Below are 23,516 nucleotides of genomic sequence, written 5' to 3' on the forward strand. Positions count from 1 at the left end.
AGCTTAAGCAAATCTATGTTATCTCATCTAAAATTCTAAAATTTAACTAACAGATTCACTAGGAATTTCACAATATTGACCTGCATGTAGTAAACATATATAGGAACAACAGAAGCCAGGATGGTTTAGCGCTTGTTTATAATACAGAATGAAGTGTTTTACATCCTCCAACAGAAATTTAACTGGGATCGTTAGTTAATTAACACCTCACCTTAAAATTGGTCTCGGCATGCATATTAGGTGCTGATAATTCTTGATAGATGATGAAGAGATGCTGAGCAAAGGTCATGAGGACCCCCTGGAGATGTTCTCCAATTGTTCTGTTAATGATATCCAAACAAATGACTTTGCCAATGATTCCATTCGCATGCTTTAAAACAATCACCCTCTCATTTGGGCCTGTCAGACTGTGGAGTTTAATGAGTATTTTCAATCTCGTAAGGTGGCAATCTTCTGGGAGATGTGAAAGATGAGGCTCCATTTTAACTTGTCAGTAGAAAGGATTTGTGTAATAAATAATAATTATTAATAAAGCAATGGAGGAGAGTGAGATGTTTAGCCATGCCAAGCAAAAGACCTCTGCCTTTTCAAAATCACTCTGAGCTTCAAATATGGGATCTAGTATGACTGGTGCTAGGAAATTCTACTGCACTGCTAATCAACATGGGACCATTTGAAGTGGGGTTTGGCGAGAAAACAAGAACACTTTTACAAGTAATTCCATGATCTATTGATATTTCTGATCAAATTCTCCTTATACAGTCGTGCCCCACTTAACGATTACCCCGTATAACAACGAATCTGCTTCACGACGATGTTTTAAATGGGGTTTTTTCGCTTTGCAAAGATCGGTTCCCTGCTTCAGGAGCCGATTCTTTGCATTACGACAATCAAAACAGCTGATTGTCGGGTTTTCAAAATGGCCACCGGGTGCTCAAAATGGCTCCCCGCTGTGTTTTTGGATGGATTCCTCGCTCTACAAGCACCGAAAATGGCCACCCCTATGGAGGATCTTCTCTGGATGGTGAGTTTTTCAGCCCATTGGAATGCACTGAATGGTTTTCAATGCATTTCAATGGGCTTTTTTATTTTGCTTTATGACATTTTCACTCTAAAGCGATTTTGCTGGAACGAATTAATGTCGTTAAGCGAGGCACCACTGTATTTTTCCCCAACTGTAAGGAAGAGCCCTTTTTTGGATACACACTTCAATGTGGTGAGGGAGTTTGAGTGTGTCAGAGGGGCCAAGAGCAATGCCATCAAGAGGCTAGTCAGCAACAACAGCAACAACAACAACAACAACAAACGGAAGAGTAATGTCAGTATGTGACAAGGAGGAGGAGTGTTAAAATACTGAATCTTCAAGATAATTTCAGTCCTGTAACTCTCCTGCAAACTTACAACATTCCAAATCTGTATCTTTTCTTGTCTTCAAACAGTGTAAAAATGGTTCCTTCTTTCACCTGTTAAGGATGAAAAACAATGTTAGCATCTATATAGTGGCTAAAAGTTTTTTTTTTTTAAGTTTACAAAATATAATGTTAGGCCATATTATTTGGAGAAGCTCAGAATTAAGAGGAGTAAATTTATTTTCAGTCTTAACATGAAATATTTTCAATTCCACACTTATAGAAAAAATAGGCTGGCAGCAATCTAAAAAGACGAGTGCCAAGGTTGAAGATGGCCTGGAAACCATGATCACCAAACAAATCCTTTCCTTTAAACCTACATGCAGATAAGTCATATGTGGTTACTTTGTAGCATGATAGCTGTTCTTATAAGCAGTATTTATATGTTTCAAACCTTAAGTCTGAAAACAGGTTTTCAGGATCTGACATGGTCACACATGATGGAATCATAAAGTCTGGCAGCATCAAGAATGATAACTACAAATCTGGAGCCACTAACCTCCCTGTGGTCACTCCAAAAGGATCTGTGCATTGTTCCGCTTCTCAAGCTACTTTATTTTGTAACTTATCATACATTTTAAAACCATTTTATAATGTTGTTTATGACATTTCTGTTATATTTTATGGGTTCAGCCTTTCTGTGTGAATGTGTGAATTATCCAGACTTCATCTCTTGGGCAGTTTAGCTATATAACAATGTTTTTTTTTTAAAGAAATGGTTTACAGTGGGGTCTCTACTTAAGAACTTAATCCGTATTGGAAGGTGGTTCTCAAGTTGAAAAGTTCTTATGTTGAATCTGCATTTCCCATAGGAATGCATTGAAAACCATTTAATCCGTATCTGCTCTTTTCCATCCATAGAAACTACAGTGGAACCTCTACTTAACAACTTAATCCGTTTTGGAATGGGGTTCTTAAGTTGAAACGTTCTTAAGTTGAAGCAAAATTTCCCATAGGAATGGACTGAAAACCAATTAATCCATTCTGGCTGTTTTTTAGTTATGTAGAGGTGTGTTCGTACATTGAAGCTGGTTAATACCTACTCTACCACTAGGGGGAGAAATTTTTTTTAACCTACGATGACCTAAGGTTAAAAAAAGAGCAGGAAAGGTTTTTTTTCCTGTTCTTATCTTGGATTTCTGTTCTCAAGTAGAAGCAAAATTTAGCAAATGGAGCTGTTCTTAAGTTGGATTGTTCTTAAGTAGGGACGTTCTTAAGTAGAGACCCCACTGTATTTAGGAAAGTATGGGGTGTTATCCGTTTATTAATCCCAACTAAACAAATTTCTGTTCCCAGAATCACTGATTCACTGAATCAATGTGGCTGGCACAAGTATTATTTTCTTGACAAATCCCATTCATTTGTTTGGTTATTATAGATAGAATTAATAATTAGATATATCTAAAAGTGTTCACAGATACACAATCTCATGGCAGTGTTATATATAAAGACAACTTTAAGGTATCATAATAATAAAACCAGCAAATTAGAATCCCCCCTCCCCACTAAACTTTAGTTAGACTGTGCATTTAATTTACTTGTAATCACTAAATGGCTGGGCAGGCATGTTTTACTTTAGCACAAGGAAGACTTGTGTGACAGAGTGTGACACCAATCTTATCTTCACCATACTGTCTCCTAAAATTATAATGAATTTCAAATTTGAAAAACCACAAAGGAGAAGGCTCTTTTGTGTGTGTTCTATTATCTGTAAAGACAAAGTGTGTTCTCAAAAGATCTCTCTTTCTTTCCAAGCTAATTTCCTATCTTTATATCACTTGCACGTAAAGCAAACAATCTTCCCACCTGGACATCATATCCAATGCCATGAGCCTTGCACATCTGAAGGAAGACGTTATAGTAGATGAGGGAAAGATTAGCATGCATAATTGAACTGCTCATAACAACATGGCGTCTAACTAGGGGACCCTGGGGGGAAAAAAACAAAAGCAAGAAAAGAAGTTACTTTTCTGAGGCACTGAGAAATTCTTGCTTAAACATTTTCACTAAGTAACTAGATCTTAGGAATGCTACGTTGTTCGATTACTCTTCAGCTAGTTTTTACCCATTTGAGCAAAAATATTAGTGTTCAATAAATAATTTAACTGAACACACCTTCAACCAGTCTATGTTTAGCTGTAGTGAGTATGAACAAGGAGATGAATGGTATGTCTCTGAAAACATTTCTCTTGAGCTCCTATGTAACATAGCACACTAAGGTTGTTTTGTTTGTTATGTCTGTGCTTTCATCCAATTGCAGTGCAAAGTAGGGGGACATGCAAATTCTTTCTGATAATTGTTCCTTCATATTGACTGACAAGCTGCCAATTCACTTCTTAATTGTGTCATTTGACAAAGGTATTAAGGAAAGGTCCTTGGCAGCTTTTTTGTTGATTAATGCAGAAACTATGCTTTTTGCACAGGTAATAAAAGTTCTTCAGCTACTGTGTGTGGTTTTCCAGTTTTTGCTTTTAGTTGTGAAATTTCAAATGAGTCCCTCACTGCATTTTCATTGTTATAATCAGTAGCAGTATTGTAAAACCATTTTTTTTACTTTCCTGAAGCCCATGCTCCTTATTTTTGAAAAAAAATGATGTTCTTTCTTTCTTTCTTTCTTTCTTTCTTTCTTTCTTTCTTTCTTTCTTTCTTTCTTTCTTTGATTTATATCCCGCACATCGGGCTGGTCGACCACTGATGTTTAGTATTAAGATGTTTTTGCAGTTTTGATGGTTTCATAGCCATGTTGGACAATATCTCATAACACAACATACACTGTGGTAGTTCCATGTCTTTGGGACCTGTATATGTGAAGCCAATTGACAAATATGCCTTGCTATAATGACAACACTTTTTACGATGACTGGAAGAAGCTTCATTTTGCTTTGAACAGGATGCATCCTCATCAACATCATCAGTTCTTTTACACTTCAGATTCAGCCAGCGATCCATTTTGAGGCTCATCTAAATGTATTGCTATGAAATTCTCTGTGATAATATTGAAAAGTCACTTCACCTGACAATAACCAAATGGTTTTATTAGCAGAAATCAAAGAAACACAATCATGAAGTCCGTCTGAAGACTTATTCGCACTGACACTGACTGACTCCGACTCTCACTTCCAGCTGCTTCTGGCTGTCTGTGCAGTAGCAAGAAACATCACGTGTTGTCTTTCAGCCACTCAGCATCATTACTTTGCATAATCTCACCATGTGTGGAAATATAAAACAGTTCTTTGTTATCAAAGAACTATTTCCATAACCAATGTTTACTTTTGTTTTTAACAGAGGCAGTAGGTTAGAAAAGTCATGTTTTACACAAACAAAAGGAAATTAAGATTTTGGTCTACATTCCAATTTCTTTTTGTTTTCTTTCTTTCTTTCATCCATCCATTCTTTCTTTCTATTTTAACTGCAAAAGATCGTAACATTCTTCAAGCCTTCACAGACCTCTTGTGAGAAAATCACAGCCCCCCAGGGGTCCACAGACCACAAGTTAATAACATATAATGTACAGCATTCTCATTGTTTACCAGGTAGGTTATCTTTTTTTTTTTAAAAGATAAGATTAGACTGGCAGGATTTGTTCTTGACAAATCTGTGTTGGCTTCTGGTTGTCACTGCATTGCGTTCAAAGTGCTTGCAGAATGAGAGCTGAATCTGACCCCAAATTTCCCCTGTGATTGATTTCAGGCTGACTGGTTTGTAATTCCCAAATTCCTCCTTTTTGAAATTAGGGACAACATTAATCCTATTCTATCATGCAACACTTTATTTATCCTCCATGATTTCAAGAAAATAATAAAACAATGGTTCTCTTAGTTTGTCAGCTATTTCCTTCAATATTCTTGGATTTAAAAAAATTTAAAACCTGGAGAGCTGAACTTGTTCAAAGTAATGAGATATTTATTGGCTATTTGTTCATCAGTCTCAAGCGGCAATCTTGTCTCTTCCACTTGTACTTCACATTTGCCAGAAGGACCATAGACTGTATTTTGGGTGAAAACCAAGTTAAGTAGGAATTGAGAACTTCTGCTTTTTTTTTGTCATCTCTTATCATTTTGCTATCCCCAAAGGGTAAGCTGAGCCACTATTTTTTCCTCTGTCTTTTGCGATGCATGAACCTGGAGAATGCTTTTTTGTTGTTGCTTTTAGTGTCTCTTGCTAACCTCAGCTTATTCTCAGATTTTGCCTTCCTAGTACATCCCTGAAATTTTTTGCTACTTGTCTGTACTCCTCCTTTGTAGCCTTCCTTCTACTTCTTAAAGAATCCTTTTTGTTTCCAATTCCTCTCTAAACTTTTTGTGAAGCCACATTAGTCTTTTTTTGCTGTCTTCCACCTTTTTTTTATTAGAATAATAGAATAATGGAGTTGGAATATGACCTCTTGCCCCAATTCTTGATGGAAGCTTAGAATATCCTTTTCTAGAAACTCCCACCCATCTTGGACTTCTTTTCTTGTTAGGATCTCCTGCCGTAGGACATTACTTATCATCGTTCTGTGTTTATTAAAATAGGCTCTCCTAAAATTCAGTGTACATGTGCAGCTACATTCTGTCTTTATATCTTTTGAAATTATATTATTTTTATTATGATTATTAAATAAATACTTTCCACATGATTTTGTTTTTATCTAGGGCTTCTTCTGATGGGATTGGAACTTCTTAAAGTGGTGCTTTTGAACAATTTTTTATTTTATTTTTAACATATATGTTTCATTATCATGATCTTCAAGTGTTTTCCCCTAACACTGTGATACTAGGAAGAACTACAGTGGGGTCTTGACTTAAGAACGGCTTGAGTTAAGAACATTTTGACTTAAGAACCGCTCTCATAGGAAAATATTGACTTGACTTAAGTACTTAGATTTGAGTTAAGAACTGAAAAAAACCACGTGGGAGGCAGGGAAAGTGCAAAATTTGAACTTTCAGTTAACTATTGACCAGTGAAAAGGGTGCCTGTCTGCTTCCTCACTCCTCCCCGCGTTTAGAGAGTGGATTGGGAGACAGTCTTCAGACTGCCTGGTACTCTACTGCCTGGACTGTATTTTCCCTGCCTTCCCTGAACCTTTCTTGACCTAAGAAAAAAAGAAACAAAATATGCGCCTCTAGTGGTCGAAGGCGGAATAGCAGCTTCCCATTAGTTTCTATGGACGGAAAAGAGCAGATACGGATTAAATGGTTTTCAATGCATTCCTATGGGAAATGCAGATTTGACTTGAGAACTTTTTGACTTGAGAACCGCCTTCCAATACGGATTAAGTTCTCAAGTCAAGACCCCACTGTAAAAGCAAAATGTTCAAATCAGTGCAGAATTTCAGACAAATATTATATTTTCTCATCTTATTCTCTAGCAAAGCTAGAGTGATTCAGCTACTCTTGTTTGATATTAGTCGAGTGCCAAGTTATTTTTGGAGAAGCCCATCAAACAACTGAAGTACAAGAGGATATACACAAGGTCTTTGAAGGGCATAAAGAAAGCATCATTAGAAGCTTGGTAGAACTTAGATCAGAATGGATTTTTAAAGGGTAGACAAATGGGGGATTTAATGAGAAGGGTATTAAATGTAATCAATACAACTAAAGAGACAAAGGCAAAAGCAGGGATGCTATCACTGGATATTTTCAAGACCTTGACTTGGTGGAATGGTCATCGTTGAAAATATTAATAAAAGAATTAGGTTTTGGTACACATTTTAGAAATATTATTCAGCAACTTTATTCAGAGAACACTGGCACAGTTTTAGTAAATGATGGTATGACAGAAACAACTATATTAGTCTGGGAACAAGAAAAGGATGCTCCCTATCTCCAATACTATTTACCTTGATAATAAAATTATTAGCAAATACAATTAGAGAAATACCAAAATAAAAGGATTAGGGAATAAAGATAAAATTAAGTTAAACTTATTTGCAGATGGCACATTACTAACAACTGAAGATCCAATGAATTCTATAGAAAAGATTAAATGGCATTTACAAGTCTTTGAAGAAGTAATGGGACTAAGGGTAAACTGGAGTAAATCAGAACTTATGTTAGCAAATTATGATAATGAAGAAAGGAGTAAATTGGAAGATAAATTTGAAGGCAAGTTAAAAATAATATTAGACAGGGATAAATATTACTTGGAACTTGCAAGAAATTGTTAAAATGGATTTGGAAAAAGTGGAAAAAAACAAATTAAAGAACAAATTAAAGAACAGCAAAAGTTAAAGTTATCTTATTTAGGAAAAAATTCAGTAGTAAAAATGAAGATAATTCTGAAATTACATTTTGTATTTTGAACGTTACCTATAAAGATAGCTGATAAGGAATTAAAAGAACTGCAGAATGTGATTAATATGTACTGTAATGAAAATAAAAGAACAAGGAAAAATTAAAAATATGGTATCTTCCTCAAAAGAACGGAGGTTTGGGTATACCTGATATTAAATTATATTATATAGCTAATCAATTAAGATATATACCAGAAATTATAGTAAACAGTAAGGGGATAATATGGAATGATTTTAAGTTTTATAAGATTAAGGAAAATATGGAGGATTTGTTTTTTAAGGAAAATTTAAAGGATATTATTATAAACACAGATAACCCATTTTTAAATAATATATTGCAATGTTGAAAGAAGTATTAGAGAATATTGAGTCCAAAGATTTCCTCATTGAAACACATGGTGGAATTATAGTTTTCAGATAACCTGAAGAAAAAATTAAATAAGGTTTTGTTAGAACAGAAAGTTATAAAAATTAAAGACTGGAATAAGAAGAGGTATAATGTAGAGAGAATAAAAGAGATACTAGGAGGAGAAGGAATTACTTGATTAAAAGTAAGATGGATAATTGGACCAAGGAATGGGGGAGTGGGGAAGAGAATGTACGTGGATGACTAAATTTCAAGAAATTATTGAAAAGAGGGAAGAGGTGGATGATAATATTCAAAGAAAAGGGATAATAAGTGTAATATATAAGATGTTAGTAGAAGATGAACATAAAACAATAGCTTTGAAAGAGATATGGCAAGAAGATTAAAATACAGTGGTGCCTTGCTTGACGAGGATAATTCGTTCTGTTCAAATCGCTGTTAAGCGAAATCCTCGTCAAGCGAAATTTTAAAACCCATTGAAATGCATTGAAAACCGGTTCAATGCGTTCAAATGGGTGAAATACCTGCTCATTTTGCAAAGATCCTCCATAGGGCACCCGTTTTCCGGTGCCTGTAAAGCAAGGAATCTGTCCTAAAGCACAGCGGGGAACCATTTTGCACAGCGGCTGGTGATTTTAGCGCTGCCGATCAGCTGTTTTAAAATCATCGTCTAGCGAAAAATCAGTTCCCAAAGCAGGGAACCGATTATCGTTAAGGGAATTTTCCCCATAAGAACATTGTTTTTGCGATTGCAACAGTGATCACAAAAACTTCATCGTAAAGCAGTTTCGTTGTTTAACGAGGTAATCATTAAGCGAGGCACCAATGTACAGAAATTAGTGACGAAGTATGGAAGAGGATCTGGAGAAAAAATAATGAAAAATATGTGAGTTAGGCTAAAGGAAAAGTGTTATAAGGTAATATGGTATTTTACTTCATAACACCAATGGGTATTTAGCACCAATGAAACTGAATAAAGCATTATATCTATATGTTGGAGATGTAAAAAAAAGAAAAGAAAGGGGAACATACTATCCTATGTGGTAGGCATGTGAAGAGAGACAGAAGGAATGGATGATTATATTGAATGAAATTAAAGAAATTATACAGACAGATATACAAAGACATCCAATGTTAACATTTTTAAATATATTTGGAAACAGTCAATTAGATGGGAGGAAATTGAACTAATTGTTATTATGTTAACAGCAGCTAAATTGATATTTGCAAGGTATTGGAAATATAATAATCAATTGGTATTGGAACAATTAACTTGTGAATTGAGAGTTAGAAAAGGATTATTGAAAGAAAATAGCTTTAATGGGATCTGGAATCCTTATATAGAATACGTGTTTACAAAACATAAGGGTTACACCCCAACACAAGAATCATCATATTTTTTGGAAAGAGACAGAGTACACAATATAAATTGAAATGAAACATATTGATGAGAATATTTAGATAAATTTATTGTCCTGATGGTGGAGGGTTACACTGTATATCTGATTTACGATTCTGTGTGTCAGTTATGTTTTTGTTGTATTGGAAAAAAAATTAAAAATAAGTTTGGTAGAGTTTGAATGTTTTTTTCTCAGTGTCCTAACTGTGACTTATTGCTGAATGGAAGCTGCAGAAGCAGCAGCTATTATGGCCAAGCAGAAACCTTGGAAATAGCTCTGTGTGTGTGTGTGTGTGTGTGTGTGTGTGTGTGTGTGTGTGTGTGTGTGTGTGTGTGTGTGTGTGTGTGTGTGTGTGTGTGTGTGTGTGTGTGTGTTGTGCTCGTTGCATGTCAGTCGTGCAACCAGGAATGCGACAGGAACCTTGGAAATAGCTCTGTGTATGTCTGTGTGTGTGTGTGTGTGTTGTGCTCGTTGGACAAGCCTAGTCACATCCCAAATCCCCTCTTCTGAGCTATTAAGTGCTGCATGCTGCTGGTGGTGGTCAGAGTGACACCCATAACAAAGTTCTGCCTGCCACCAGGCCAAACCTAATTCACTCACACCTAAAGACATGTCCTCCTGCCATAGATCATATTGTTACTGCGTGTGCATACTTTGCCCACACATAGAGTATTATAAGGAAACAGCCGCATGTAGGACGCATAGTTTGGCAGGGTGCCTACCTTGAGGCATATTGAGCAAAGGGGGCAATCCACGCTTGCTTTCAAATAGTCAGAGAACTAAGCGTATGGCATTGTCAAATCAGGTGTCCAAAGCTTTCAACAATTTGTTTTTGGCAACAGAGGGCTGCAAGTAAAATAAATTAATGCTTGATAAAATAATCCTAGTAGCAGTTTAACAAGCGTAAACTTGAATGCAGCAGTAATAACACAGAACTATTGTTCAAGCGGAGGCATCAGTTTGATGAGGTGCTTATTTCAGCTACAAAGCAGGCAAACACATGCATAATGAACTGCCGGATGAATTATTAATGTCTTGCTTATTTAGCCTCATCTGTCTCTAAGATAATGTATCCTAAGTATAATGAGTGATTGGTTTTGTACATAATTACAGTAGCAGCAGTATCTAGGAAATTTGCTCTTGCAAAGGAGATTTCTAAAAATAAAAATCATCATTCGTGCTCAGTCATAGCTCCATTTTATCAAAATCAAAGCCAGCAGCCTAGTGAATGTGTAATAAATTCGCAGGGACAGAAGCATTATTAACATCATAATTTCACATAAAGTGTTTTTACTTAATCATTCATTACAGACCATGTGCTCTGAAAAGATTTGTCTCCTGTATATTTCTTTGGCTTCTTTAAAAGATAACTCTGACATGCTGGTGCTCTTTTCGTTGCCACTGGCACTTATAGAGATGGAGACTAAAACCAGTAACATTGGTGGTGGATTATAAACTTGGAATGACAATTTTGTGTTAATCTTGAAAGAATTTTAATTAAGAAGTTGCTACTTGATTACTTTTTATTTCTACATCATGTACTTCTGGGAGTACCTTATTTACTCTTCTTCAATTCAAAGGAGTGGTTTGATAAGAATAGACCAGAAGTTCACTGCGATCAGGCCTAGGACTCCCAGACAGAGCTTCACCACAGAGGTTATTTTTTTGGTCCAACACATATATAGCCATTCCGGGCAGTTAACAAAGATAACTTGCTTTCAATGGGCACCAGGGAGTCTAATGTTCCCTGGACAAACATGTGCTCTTAGTGAGAGTCGCCAGCAGGGATTGGGGTACACGCCCCCTCTAGAGTTTCTAGTAGTCCCGCAAATAAGCGAGGCAGGGAGTTCCACGACACAAGCCTGCACTACCCCTTGCAACCAGGTAGCCTGCAGCCTTTTCCCAGTTACACCAGGGGAAACCTCATCTCGTGCGGCATAACCAGGCTGCTGCCACCTCTCCTGGGTTGTCCATCTAAAGCCCACCTTAGTTTGTGCAGACTCTGAAAAGCAGCACACGGTGGGAGGAGCACGTGGAGGGGAGGATGTCGTGGGTAGACACACAGAGACCTCTGGCCACCCTTACTGATCGGGACAGCGGATCCTGGTCATCTCTGCTGGTCGATAGCCTCAGTGGCACCTTGCCCAGCGCTTCTCCGGGCGCCTGATCTCATCCCACCGCACTCAAACTACCTCATCCAGGGAAACCAGGAACGACTTTCACCATCCTGTGTCACAATCCTGACAAATCCTCTCCCACCCTTCTGGGGAGAGAGTTTGGGGCACTGTTTTCTCCGGTGCTGCCAGGGCTTCCCAATGTTGTGCATCTTCATAGGTCTCACTCTCCTCCTGGTCGTCCTTAAATTCTCAAGCCTCCAGACTTAGCTGGGGCACCTCCAAAGCCTCACCTCAGTCTACAGGTGTGCTACCTGTGGGAAAGTGAGGGCCTGCTCTCAAGGAGATAGAACAGCCACTTTTCCTAGTGAGGGGGCCAGGGTTGGGCTCACATCATTAACCTCTAAGTTGCAAAGCTGACATTTTTAATGGACAGGAGGAAGCTTCTGGAACATTTATATAAAAGGGAGTTGTTTTGCATGCAGTAGAAGCTGTTTTTCAAAGATCTGTTGATTAATTTTTCTGAAAATCTTTCAGGATTAATGACATGAGAAAAGCAGTAGAATTTAAGAAAAGAATGGTCACTTTTCTGAAACTCATGCCTCAAGGCCTCAAAAGCAAGCAGGCTCCAGAAGCAACATAAACGATTCCAACAAATCACACGAGTAGGATTACTCTGCATTTGGGTTTAGACAGCTAAAATACTCATGTGCTGAAGCACATATCAAGATGGTGACTCACTTCTAAATATTTCTCGCAGAGGGTTGTTGTGATCAAAGAGAGGAAGGTGATCCCAAATTTGGTGGTAGGATGCATCCCCCACGCTGGTTATAAGCGCTTATATTTCTAGCCCTAGATGTTTGTATATTCAGAACAGTGCCAACAGGTTTGTAACAAACTACTATTCAAAATAATGACTTTGGAATCAAAATACATATTTGAAACTGTATGGGGCATTTCCAGGGTCAGCCCAAGTCATTCTGAAAAACCTTTTGGTGCTGTGCAGATGAGTTGTTCATGATGCTACATTCCTGTGATTTGTTTTGGTGTCCTCATCCACTGACACCCTAGGGCTCTTGCATCTTGGAGATGCAGCACTTGATAACAGTGGTTGCTCCAAACATAGTAATCCTTGGGTTTGCTCAGGATACCAGTGCAACAGCTAGTAGAGCTGCTGACACTGCCCCAGCTCCTGCAATTATTTGCCAGCCCACTGGCTCTTAGGATGGAGTTGTTTGGTCAATAATCATAAGATGACATAACTTACAGCTTGGAGTTGTTCTTTCTGCGGACGGGAGGCTTTTGGTTTTCTTGGAATGAGTTGCACTTGGAAGCAGCTTAGCCTGCAGTCTAGCGTCCCATTAGTTACGTAAAGCAAGACCTGTGTCAAAGCCAGATGATCACTATAGTGCAAGTCCAGGTCTAGCGCCCACACCTGAAAAAGGAAGTATTTATGGAAGTAATCAGGTAAAGGAAGAGGCATTTTCTGTCTGTCTAATGTTGTGGCACAGTATCTCCTCTAGGCTGAGAAGCAGACGTTAATGTCTTGAATATAAAATTTCATCCATTTGTATCAAAACAACACAACTGTTTGTAAACATGTCCCAATTAGTATTTATTGTCTCTGTCTACAACCTATAAAATTTGTTTCCTTAGTGTGTTACTTATAAATATAACCCTTAATTACTCAAAAGTCATTTGTAAATAGGCAATAAGTGAAATATGGATTCTTCATACTTAAAAACGCAATTATGTATAAGAACCACAGTCAGAATTTAGCCATGAAATACACAGACACAGGTGTGTGTATGAACATTTAACAGGTAATACCATGTTTTCCCAAAAATAAGACAGGGTCTTATATTAATTTCTGCTCCAAAAAATGCATTAGGGCTTATTTTCAGGGGGTATTTTATTTTTTTCATGTACAACCATCTACATTTATTCAGATACAATTGTGTCATCTTTTCCTGGTTGCTGCACAAGGGTGGAGGGTGGGGTTTCACTTCACTGGGGCTTATTTTGGGGTATGGCTTATATTACAAGCATCCTGAAAAATTATACTAGGGCTTATTTTCAGGTTAGGTCTTATTTTCGGGAAAACAGGATAGCTCTCAGTGAAAGCTGTAGAATTATCACTAGATTATTCCTAGTGAAGCCACTCCCTATTGATAAACTCAATTACCTAGGAACTATTTCACCCAGTGATATATATCAAGAGGTAGCAGCTAAAAGACTCAAAGTGCCTACATCAAGTGCACCAGGCTATCATCCTGTCCTTCCCAGATTAAAATTAAAAAATAAATTTCTTAAGAATATCCATGAATAAGAAACAGCAGAGAATGCCAGGACTATAATGTGGAAAGACAGAACAGCTAGGGAAGTCTAGCCGCCGGTCATGCGGAGAACTGGGTTTCTTGTAAGTTACTTAGTAGGCCATGGATTGGAGTTGGCAGGACCAAGGTTAACTTTAAACAATGGGATTTTCACACCAACACAGTTCTTTGTGGGTATAGAGAAGAACTAGCATCTTCATACCTATGCTGATGTAGTCTATGTATCTAGTAATTGTACTGTGGTACTTCTGACATGAACAAAGAAATAAACTAGAAGCTTAGGTGACCTTAGATCCTAGGAGTGCCTTCTACCACCTTTATCTGGTATATCAATTACACCTGTTACTGCACACAGGCAGATTGTCCACAGGTTACATTAGTACCATTAGCCATTAGTAGACTGGACTGTTGCACTGCATACTCTGTACATAAGCTGCTGGAAGTTGAAGCTTAACTAAAGCATAGGAGCTCTACTCTGGAAGAAGCATTTATCTGCCTGTTTTGTATGAACTGAACTGGTTTGGCATATTTGCCCACAGAGCAGCATAAGACCATGGTTGTAGTTCTTAATGTTTGTGTTTGTATGTCACAATTGTTGTAGACATTAAACAAAATAGGAGCCAGTACGCTACCCTGGTGCATATAATTCTTTTGAGTCCTCTCTCAGCTACACTGTGTAAAAATTAACAAAAATAGTCTGTTATTTTGCAAAATTATTTAGTTTAGTTAGTTAATCATCCTTGATTAGATTACATATTTTTTTCATAATACTTGATTATGTTATAGTTAGCCAAGAGAGCAACAAAAACGATGCACAGGATCTATCAGGATCTAGTTTAAAAGCCATCATCAATACGTTGCATTAAATGCAGGATTTGTGCTGTACAGTTTTTCTCAGGTCTGCACCAGCCTATTATAGGATGGGGAGTGGTTTCATTGAGTCAATTAGAAGGTTAAAATAATTATTTCCAAGTCTTTATAAAGGTGGTAGAAGGCACCTTTATAAAGTAGGGAGATCACCCTGAAGGGTTTTGTTTTTTTTGTTTTGGATCTGTGGCTTCTTTACCAGGTTTCAAGACAGCAATCACGTGTGACTTTCTCTAAATTTTTGGAATTCTGAGAGAGTCAAGGCAGTTATTGCAGAACCCAAGGAGCCACTTTTTGGTTGTTGTACCAAAATGTTTTATCTGTTCTGTGCTGCTATCACCCAGGCCTGCTGCCTTGCCATTTCTGCAGCTACAATTTTTTTTTCTAATTTACTTAAAATGAATGATCTTGTAAGGTCATTGGTCTCCAACTACTTGTTTTTTTCAAGTTTAAGTTCTGATTTCCTATGGTAATGTTCAGATCTGTTATTAATGAGGAGCTAATGGACTATTTTGATTTGCTGAACTGTTTGCATGAGTTGTGTTGTTGTTCAAGCACTTTAATAACATCTGACCTTTTGCCAATTTCTTGACATGTGCACTTCTTCCGTAAGTTTTATACGGTAGTCACAGAAATGGGTAAAGGAGCATCACCAAACTAGGAAATTGCTCCCTCAAGGAGAATATAACCACATCAAGGTCCCATGCCCTGTCTCTGGAACCATTGGCCTGAGGTCTTCCATTTTATATCAAGGCCAAGCTTCAGATTGCTGGCCTTCATTTAGCCCACTATTGTGTCCAGGCACTGGTTGACAACCTGCATGGCCATTCCTCATTCAAATGTAACAGAGATACAATGCTGAGTATCAGCACACTGATGACATTTTAATTGAAATATACCAATGAATTCAAATACATGTTAAATAAAACTGAGAACAGGCTAGTAACCTTCTGCACCCTACAACAAAACTGCAGAGATAGATGGGTGAATGAAGGCGACACAATGCTGCTTTTAAAAAATCAATACCCTAGGTAAGAACAGAACCTCCATAATGTCATACATCCAATCCCCAGATTATGGAGTCATTTCAGGAAGATGCCATATACAATGGTATTGAAAACCACCAAAAGATTGAATCAGAGTATCTGGAAGGTACTCCTCCCTCCCTCCCTCTCTCTCTGTGTTGAACAACCAAGGCCAGTTCAGTTCTCAAAATTGAACCAGAGATTGAACCAGAGTCCAGATAGCATTTTTTTCTCCAGAAGAGTCTATGATTAACTGCATTTATACTCTTGACCACCTGCTCATTCACAACTGTGTGCTAGTTATCCGAAAACCTCTGAGTTCACAGTTCTTCAGGGACAGATGCATCACTCCCTTTTTAAAGATAGTGGGCAGTTTCCCTATGGAACAAAAGGTTTATCACACTTTGGACCCGCCTGGTCAACCTCTCTTCTTTAAATTCCAATAAGCCAAGGGCTGAGTATGTGTGGTCAGTTAAACATCAAGCACCCTCTCTACATGATCTGTCCATAAGAGCTGAAACTAATCACATGAACTAGTCCACCCCATATGGATCTGACACAACAGCATTCACATCACAACAGACACAGATGTCATTATTCTAGCCTATTCTAATTCTGTGTGTTTGTCACAACAGGCCTATGATTTTTCTTGCACTGTAATCTCTGAGTTAACAAGCCATGAACCACTGGACAACTATTTGGGACAGCTTTTTGGGAAAGCAAATCAATCATTTTTCACTGTTCATAGTTACAGCTATGCAAGCCTAGTCACCTTTGCAGCAAGCATTATTCCATATATCCTTTAGCCCTCACCCAGCCTGTTTGACTGGCAAGTGGCTATATAAATTGAACAGTGGCAGAGATGGTGGCACTGTGATCATGCCAAGGGCACAAGACATCCCAGAATTCTACAGTGCAACGGCTTGATAATAAATGCTGGTTGGTGGTATCCAGAATTACTCCAGGTGAGGTCTGACCAAAGCAGAATGGAGCGGTACTATGACTTTTCTTGGTCTTGTCAAAATAGGGTAGAGTGGGCGGCATATAAATTAAATAAATAAATAAATAAAATAAATAGTCTAGAATCATATTAGCTGTTCCTGCTATTGCATCATGCTGTTGATAAATGTTTGGCCTGTAGTCTACTAAGACCCCTTATATCCTTGACACACATACTACTGTCAAGCCAGGTGTCATGCATTCTATATTTGCACATTTGATATAGAGTCCACATTCTAGCCTGCTGGTACAGGAAATTCATATTTAAGCCTCCCTAACAGATGGCATTCCAACCTCCAATAAAGATGAGTCTGTCATCTTCCAAAGTGGATGATCAGGCAGAGAGAATTGTGCAGCTGAGAGATTAGAAACCTGCTAGTTTCTGAAGCAGACAAAAAAGAGTCCTCCAGACAGTGGGTGAAGGATCCATACACATCCAGAAACTGAAGTAAGGGTTTAAGGAAGGAAACAGTGTTATCAACAAAAATACTAAAATCACCAAAACTAAATCAAGTAAAACCAATACTTCTCTATTAGTTTTATGTATCAAATAATTTCAGATTAGAAGATACTTTTCTAAAAATTATTTTCCCCATCTAGTCTTCTATAGTCAAATGATGGGAAATGTGAGGGGGATGTTGGGAGGGGTTTTTTGGGGGGGCAGGGTTGTGAGTCACTCTGCACACCTGCCTTTTTAACCCCTCTACTACTGAGTCCCTGGGAGTAGGGAATCTATGTATTCCAGAGTTCTCTGCTCCCCCCACGAGACATCCACCCATCAGCCTCATCTGTGGACATCAGTTCTTTAAAACAAATCTTGCACAGAGTGACTTGAATAAGCCATTGAATAGTAAATGGCATCATTATAAGGCTATTAAGAGGTCAGGCAGTCAAGGCCTCTTGCTAAACTGGAGCTAATTTCTGAATCATATTCACAAAATAATGCCCTTTTTATAATAGCAAATAAATCACATCAGTAATAGTTGTTAATAACAAACTGCCAAGTATCTGTTGTGCTGTTAAACATCCTATTTGTCAACTTAAATATTTCCCAGTGCATGGAAGAAAATACAAATTGGATGCTGCTGGCCAGCTTCCTTTGGTAAATTCAGTGGGAAGAAATGCCAATCACAATTCTCTCTCCGATCTGCCCCCAGATTTGTTCTGTCAAGACGCAAAGCCCTTTCTCTGGCCGCAGCCTCATGGGCTGAAGAAGCCTATATGAATTTCCCAAGTCTGTTTACTTATTTGCTTGAAAATTTGCTTTACAATAAGCTATAAGTACTCTCTACCAAGAAAACCTTGAAAAGGTTAGCCATAAGTTCTGACCTGATGGCACACAATCATATATTGTATAAGAGCATATGCAGACCTGTGGTAGATCAGATCAAAGACCCATTTAGACAAACATCATGACCAACTAGCTGCCTGTGGAAAAGCAGAGCAGAACCTTCTATTTCTGTTCACCCACAACTATTCCCTGGCTCCTCTCCAAGTAGAGGTCAATTCACCCTGAAGTCATCAAAGAAGGAAGTGCTCTTGGCTCAACATTATGAGCCTTCTATTAAGCTCCCTTAATGCCAACATGGTGCCCAGTGCAGAAGCTAGCACACTGGGCTTAAGGGCTTGCCGCCACACTAAAAGTGGCCAAGGCATTTGGATTGTGGCAATCTGAGCTCCTGATATTACAAGAATAGAGGTTTCAGCTTAACAAGAGAGAGCTGATCAGCACTGGAATGAAGTCCTTTGGAAGGCAGGTGACCCTCCTTCACTGGAGGCTTTCAGAGGTGGAATGCCATCTGTCAGGGACACTTTGTGGACTTCCTGCACTGGAGTTGGTTGGACTCAATGACCCTTGCAATCCCTTCTAGCTTTATATTTCTATGATTCTGTGGTATGAAGAGGCTCTCTTAGCTTCATCAAGCCATGCTTTCTTGGGGCATCCAGCTGGCTGCTATTCTGATTCAGGAAGAAAAAATATGTTTGATTTATTTTCCTTTTTATTAAAAAAGTTTTTAAATTAAACTTTAAAAATACTTTTCCTGCCTTTGTATTTCCAAGTGGATTATGCAACTTTTAAAAATAAAATATAACAGGTATTTACAAACATAATGATAATTATGTGTCATCAAGTCCATTGCAACATATGGTGACCTTTGCCAAGGTTTTCTATGTAAAGAGCACTCAGAACTGATATACCATTCCCTTTCTCTGGGGGTGCCTGGGGCTGTACAGCCAGCCCAATGCTACACAGACTGGCTTTTCCCCTGGGAAGCACAGAGGGGAATCAGACTCTCCATGTCTGGCTCCACAGACAGGTATCCAACTCACTGAGACAGTTACTTGCAAACATAGCATAATAGTATTAATAAAATTCATTGGAACAGTGGTAAACTCGTGATAGTACAATCCTTTTTTTTTTTTTACATTTCAGAAATTGTTTCGTACAAAAAGCTAAGTTGCTCAGTAATTAGATAATACTGGTACAGTATATTGTATATAATAATAATAATATTGTAGCTTGTCTGAGAGCATGTTTTTCCCATAGCTGCCCATGTGAACTGTTATTGCTGGAGGTTCAGCAATAACAGTTATGGCGGCAGCAGGAGAACAATAAGCATTACAATTTGAGCAGACAAAGGCACAAGTTGCAATCTATATATTTCCACTGCATGTTGGACCCAGCCCTGCAGTTCCTGCTTTTAAAAAAACCGCAAATTTTAAAAAAGGAGTGTTTCAACTCCATTGCGAGAAGCAGTAAAGAAAGCAAAGCTACAGCCCCAGCTTCTAGCTCGGCTCCTCATTTCTATTGTGTGAGACAAGAAACTTGTAACCCCTCTTGGTGAGGAGAAAGCAAAGCATCTGCCTGCTCTGCCCTGCCTGTTTCATCTCCAGCCTTTTGGAATAATCTCAGTTGCTTAGGTGCCACAATGCAATGATGCCCAATGCCCAAGCTTTTCCATTTGTTTGACCGACAGAGAGTCTGCCTTGGTTGAGGGCTCAGGAAAGGGAAGCATTTTATCAAAACCAGGACAAGAGGACAAGTGTAAGTTTGATCCTTGGTTACTGAAGATACCTTATTTGGGGGAGGGGGAGGGAAGGAAAATCTGCAAGGAATCCATTTGCTGTACTGTTGTTGCATAAGAGATATTGCCATGACTAGGGATTTCTTTGGTTGTTATAGAATCACATTCATAGAATTGCAGAGTTGGAAAGGACCACATACTTTTTTCTGTAGTGATGTACGGAAGTGAGAGCTGGATCATAAAGAATGATGACTGTCATGGATTTGATTATAAAAATAGAATAGTGTTGTATTTTATAGGATTTAGTTCAGAGCTGCAACGAAAAAGCTAGAGATCTGCTTATGTCCAGGTGCTAATTAGAGAGAGAAAATGTACAAGGTCAGTTCTTCTCCAGCTAAAGAAAAAAAAAAGAGTTAAGAAGAGCAAGCTGACCTTATCTTATCTCAACTCCTCGATGGACAAGGACATAACTTCTTAATTTAAGGAAGATGGAAGAGAAGGAGGAGAAGGACGGAGAAGGGAGAGAGACAACACCGAGCGAAATGCAGCCGACAGAACTTTAATCAAAAGGATTGCGTAAGAATGCTTATTTAAGATCTAGTTAGACATTTTATTGTTTTCACTTTATAGAGGAAATGTCTGGTGGCTAAGGCTGGGGGTTATTTTGGAAATACTGAATAACGTTAAAATAAGCTTGTTGAAATGATATCTTTTGTAATAAAATATAAAAAGTCAAATTGTCTGTAAGCTGTCTCCTTGTATAGACCAAGCTACTATAGTAAATTTGATATTTTTGAACTAAGATTGTTTTGATCTGGCCACATTACCATATTACCAAAAGAGGGTCCTAAAGTAAAAAGAGGAAGAGCAGACCTTCCAGATTGTTTATATAAAATCGAGACAGACTTGGGTGAAGGAGTGAGAAGTCGCCTAGGGCAAAATTAGAGGACCCGGTTTTGCTAGCATTAGGGACTAATCATTCTGAATCCCTCTCTGTCTCGTGTAAAGGCAGTTCTAAGGAACGCTTTTACCACAATGACCGCCAAAGAATTGATGCTTTTGAATTGTGGTGCTGAAGAAGGCTCTTGAGAATCCCCTGGACTGCAAAGAGAACAAACCTATCCATTTTGAAGAAAATCAACCCCGAGTGCTCACTGGAAGGACAGATCCCGAAGCTGAGGCTCCAATACTTTGGCCATCTCGTGAAAAGAGAAGACTCCATGGAGAAGACACTGATGTTGGGAAAGTGTGAAGGCAGGAGGAGAAGAGGATGACAGAGGATGAGATGGATGGACAGTGTCATCAGAGCTACCAACATGAATTTGACCCAACTCCAGGAGGCAGTGGAAGACAGGAGGGCCTGGTGTGCTCTGGTTCATGGGGTCACGAAGAGTCGGACACGACTAAACGACTAAACAGCAACAACAACACTGTCAATCTAACCCATCCCCTCCTGATAACAGGAAATCTGCAGCTACAGCATCCCTGAGAGATGACCATGGGCACTGTGTTTACAAACACCAGACACCAAAGAGTGCACCACCACAATTGGAAGCAGGCTCTTCAACTGTTAACCGTTCCTACAGACAGTTCTTCCTCATATTTGGTTGAATTCTCCTTTCTTGTAACTTGAACCCACTGGTTTGGACCCTACACAACAGAAGACAAGCTTGCTCCATCTTCAAATGTATTTGAAGATGGCCACTATGTCACCTCTCAGTGTTCTCTTCTCCAGATTAAACAGGCCCAGCACTCTTAGAAGTTCTTGGGGAAAAATGGTTTCAAGAGATTTTTGTTACCATTTTTCTCATCTCACATGGGATGCATTCCCCGTGATGGAGTCAGAAAAGCTCTGCGAGCAGCATTCCTCCTGCCCCTGCCCACCTCTCCGGGCATTCTCATAGGCATTGGGTCTCACCAGGGAGAACGTGACTAGCTGGCCTGAAAGAGCCAGATGGATGAGAAACAATATCGCAGGAAGCAGGTTAATTGCTAAAAATAGAAATGTTTCCTTTGCAAGGCTCTAGAGGTTCCCTTGCAAAATGTCAATGTTGCAAAAGTGAATAAAGTTCCACTTGTCATTCTTTAGCCCTGCCATAACAGTGTTTCGGCTTTAAAATTTGGGAAGGACAAGAAGGCATCATTTCTTAAACAGTTACTAAACTATCATATTCCTTTCTTCAATTTGATTCCAAATATTCCAAAATTCCGATGTTATCTTTCACATTATTATATAGAGTGTAGCCGCTTTTTTAGAAGAAGGGTTTGAATGTCACTCTGAAAATGCCAGTGAGTAAACTATTAATGCAAGTTGGTTCTCAGGGAGAGAGTTTGCTTTATTATGGCCAAAATCCACAACGGGACTGATTATTTTAGCAGGGATTGAAGACTGTTATCTTATCCAGCTGCCATCTAGTGGCAATTGGTATAATACCTCAAACTTGCAAAATGTGTCCCTGTCAAAAACATACTACAGGTTTCCTACGACAGGAGACTATATACAGGTCTGCTTTGATAAGCCACACATGAAGGTACAAGTATTCAATTCTTTAAAAAAAAATTATCTGACTTATGAATGTGGCATGAATGTGCCTCTGTATGATTCAAAATGCCAGGAAATGGCCCAATATTGCTGCACGATATCATGTCCATGTTGCCAGCAGGAAAAAGGAGGCCAAGCTTTACACAGCAAAAGACTGCCTAAATGTTGACACCACCCATGGCAGCAGTCAAGATGGTCTACAGGATACCTTATTCTGCTAACCACCATTCACAATGTGACACCACCTTTGCTTCCTTCTGCTACCAACAATCCCTTCAGATGCCATATAATTGGAAAAGCGACTTGTCTCTCTAAATTATGCAATCTCCCAATTTCCTAAATTTTGGAAAAAAAATTTGAGAGTCAGCACAACTACAGTGCAATAGATGTACCTCACCTTAGGAAAACCTCCTTCATAAAGGTACCTGACCTGCCATTAACTGCACTGCCATTGCGTCGTTAGAAAGCAAAGACCCAGCTATGCAAGTAGTTCTCTTTGGGGCAACTTTCTGTGATCTCCATCACACTCATTACTTCCTCATCACCATTCCTCAGTTTTCCCCAGTTTTATGTATTCTCGAAGGCTTAAAGGCTCTCCTGTTTTATGTATTCTCCTGTTTGGCTGCATGTGTTGTTTTTTTTAAAAGCAAAATCAATGTATGCTTTTGAGAAAATTTGAGAAAATAGGCTCATCTGGCCATGCTGTCGAATCATCCTGAAAACCATTCAATGCACGCAGGTCCGCCGGAAAGAGTCTGCAGTTTTGACTTCTACATTGAAGTGAAGCATTTTCAGCAATGGGGGAAATGCATCCAAGTTCCCATTATGAGACATTCATTAATACCACTGGGCTTAGCATACAAGCTTTGGGAAGAATGCCCCTTTCCTTCCCTGCATGTTCTGTTAAAAATTGATTGTTTAGTCTTGCTTTTTCAGCTATTCCCCTCTCTGTGAAGTGCTATATCCCTCACTCTATGACTCTTTTTTCTTTTATAGCAAGGGACTTAGTTAAAGGCAGTGCGAGAGTTCACATATATTACATCAACAACTCTGCCTTTTTCCAATTTTCTGGAGCAGTGTTCAAAGAATTCTAAGATTAGGAGGGAAACGGGGGGTTGGCAGGCTTCCACTTTGAAGGAGCCATATGGGCTTGCTCT

The 23,516-nt window shown here is 38.6% G+C and overlaps 1 protein-coding gene across 3 annotated transcripts in view; it reads right to left on the bottom strand.

The window, feature by feature from the left end:
* IQCH (IQ motif containing H) overlaps positions 1–23,516 on the bottom strand; it is a 151,946-nt gene that overhangs the window by 9,925 nt on the left and 118,505 nt on the right. For 2 of the 3 annotated variants that reach the window (XM_020810020.3, XM_072981829.2), the window contains 4 exons: positions 12,832–12,999; positions 3,216–3,338; positions 1,402–1,463; positions 212–320 (listed from right to left, as the gene is read on the bottom strand). In XM_020810020.3, coding sequence (XP_020665679.3) covers positions 212–320; positions 1,402–1,463; positions 3,216–3,338; positions 12,832–12,999 — 462 coding nt within the window. The remainder of the gene's footprint in view (positions 1–211; positions 321–1,401; positions 1,464–3,215; positions 3,339–12,831; positions 13,000–23,516) is intronic. The other variant, XM_078380876.1, reaches the window with a different exon arrangement.

Source organism: Pogona vitticeps, chromosome 12 (assembly GCF_051106095.1).
Source record: "Pogona vitticeps strain Pit_001003342236 chromosome 12, PviZW2.1, whole genome shotgun sequence".
Lineage (NCBI taxonomy): Eukaryota > Metazoa > Chordata > Lepidosauria > Squamata > Agamidae > Pogona > Pogona vitticeps.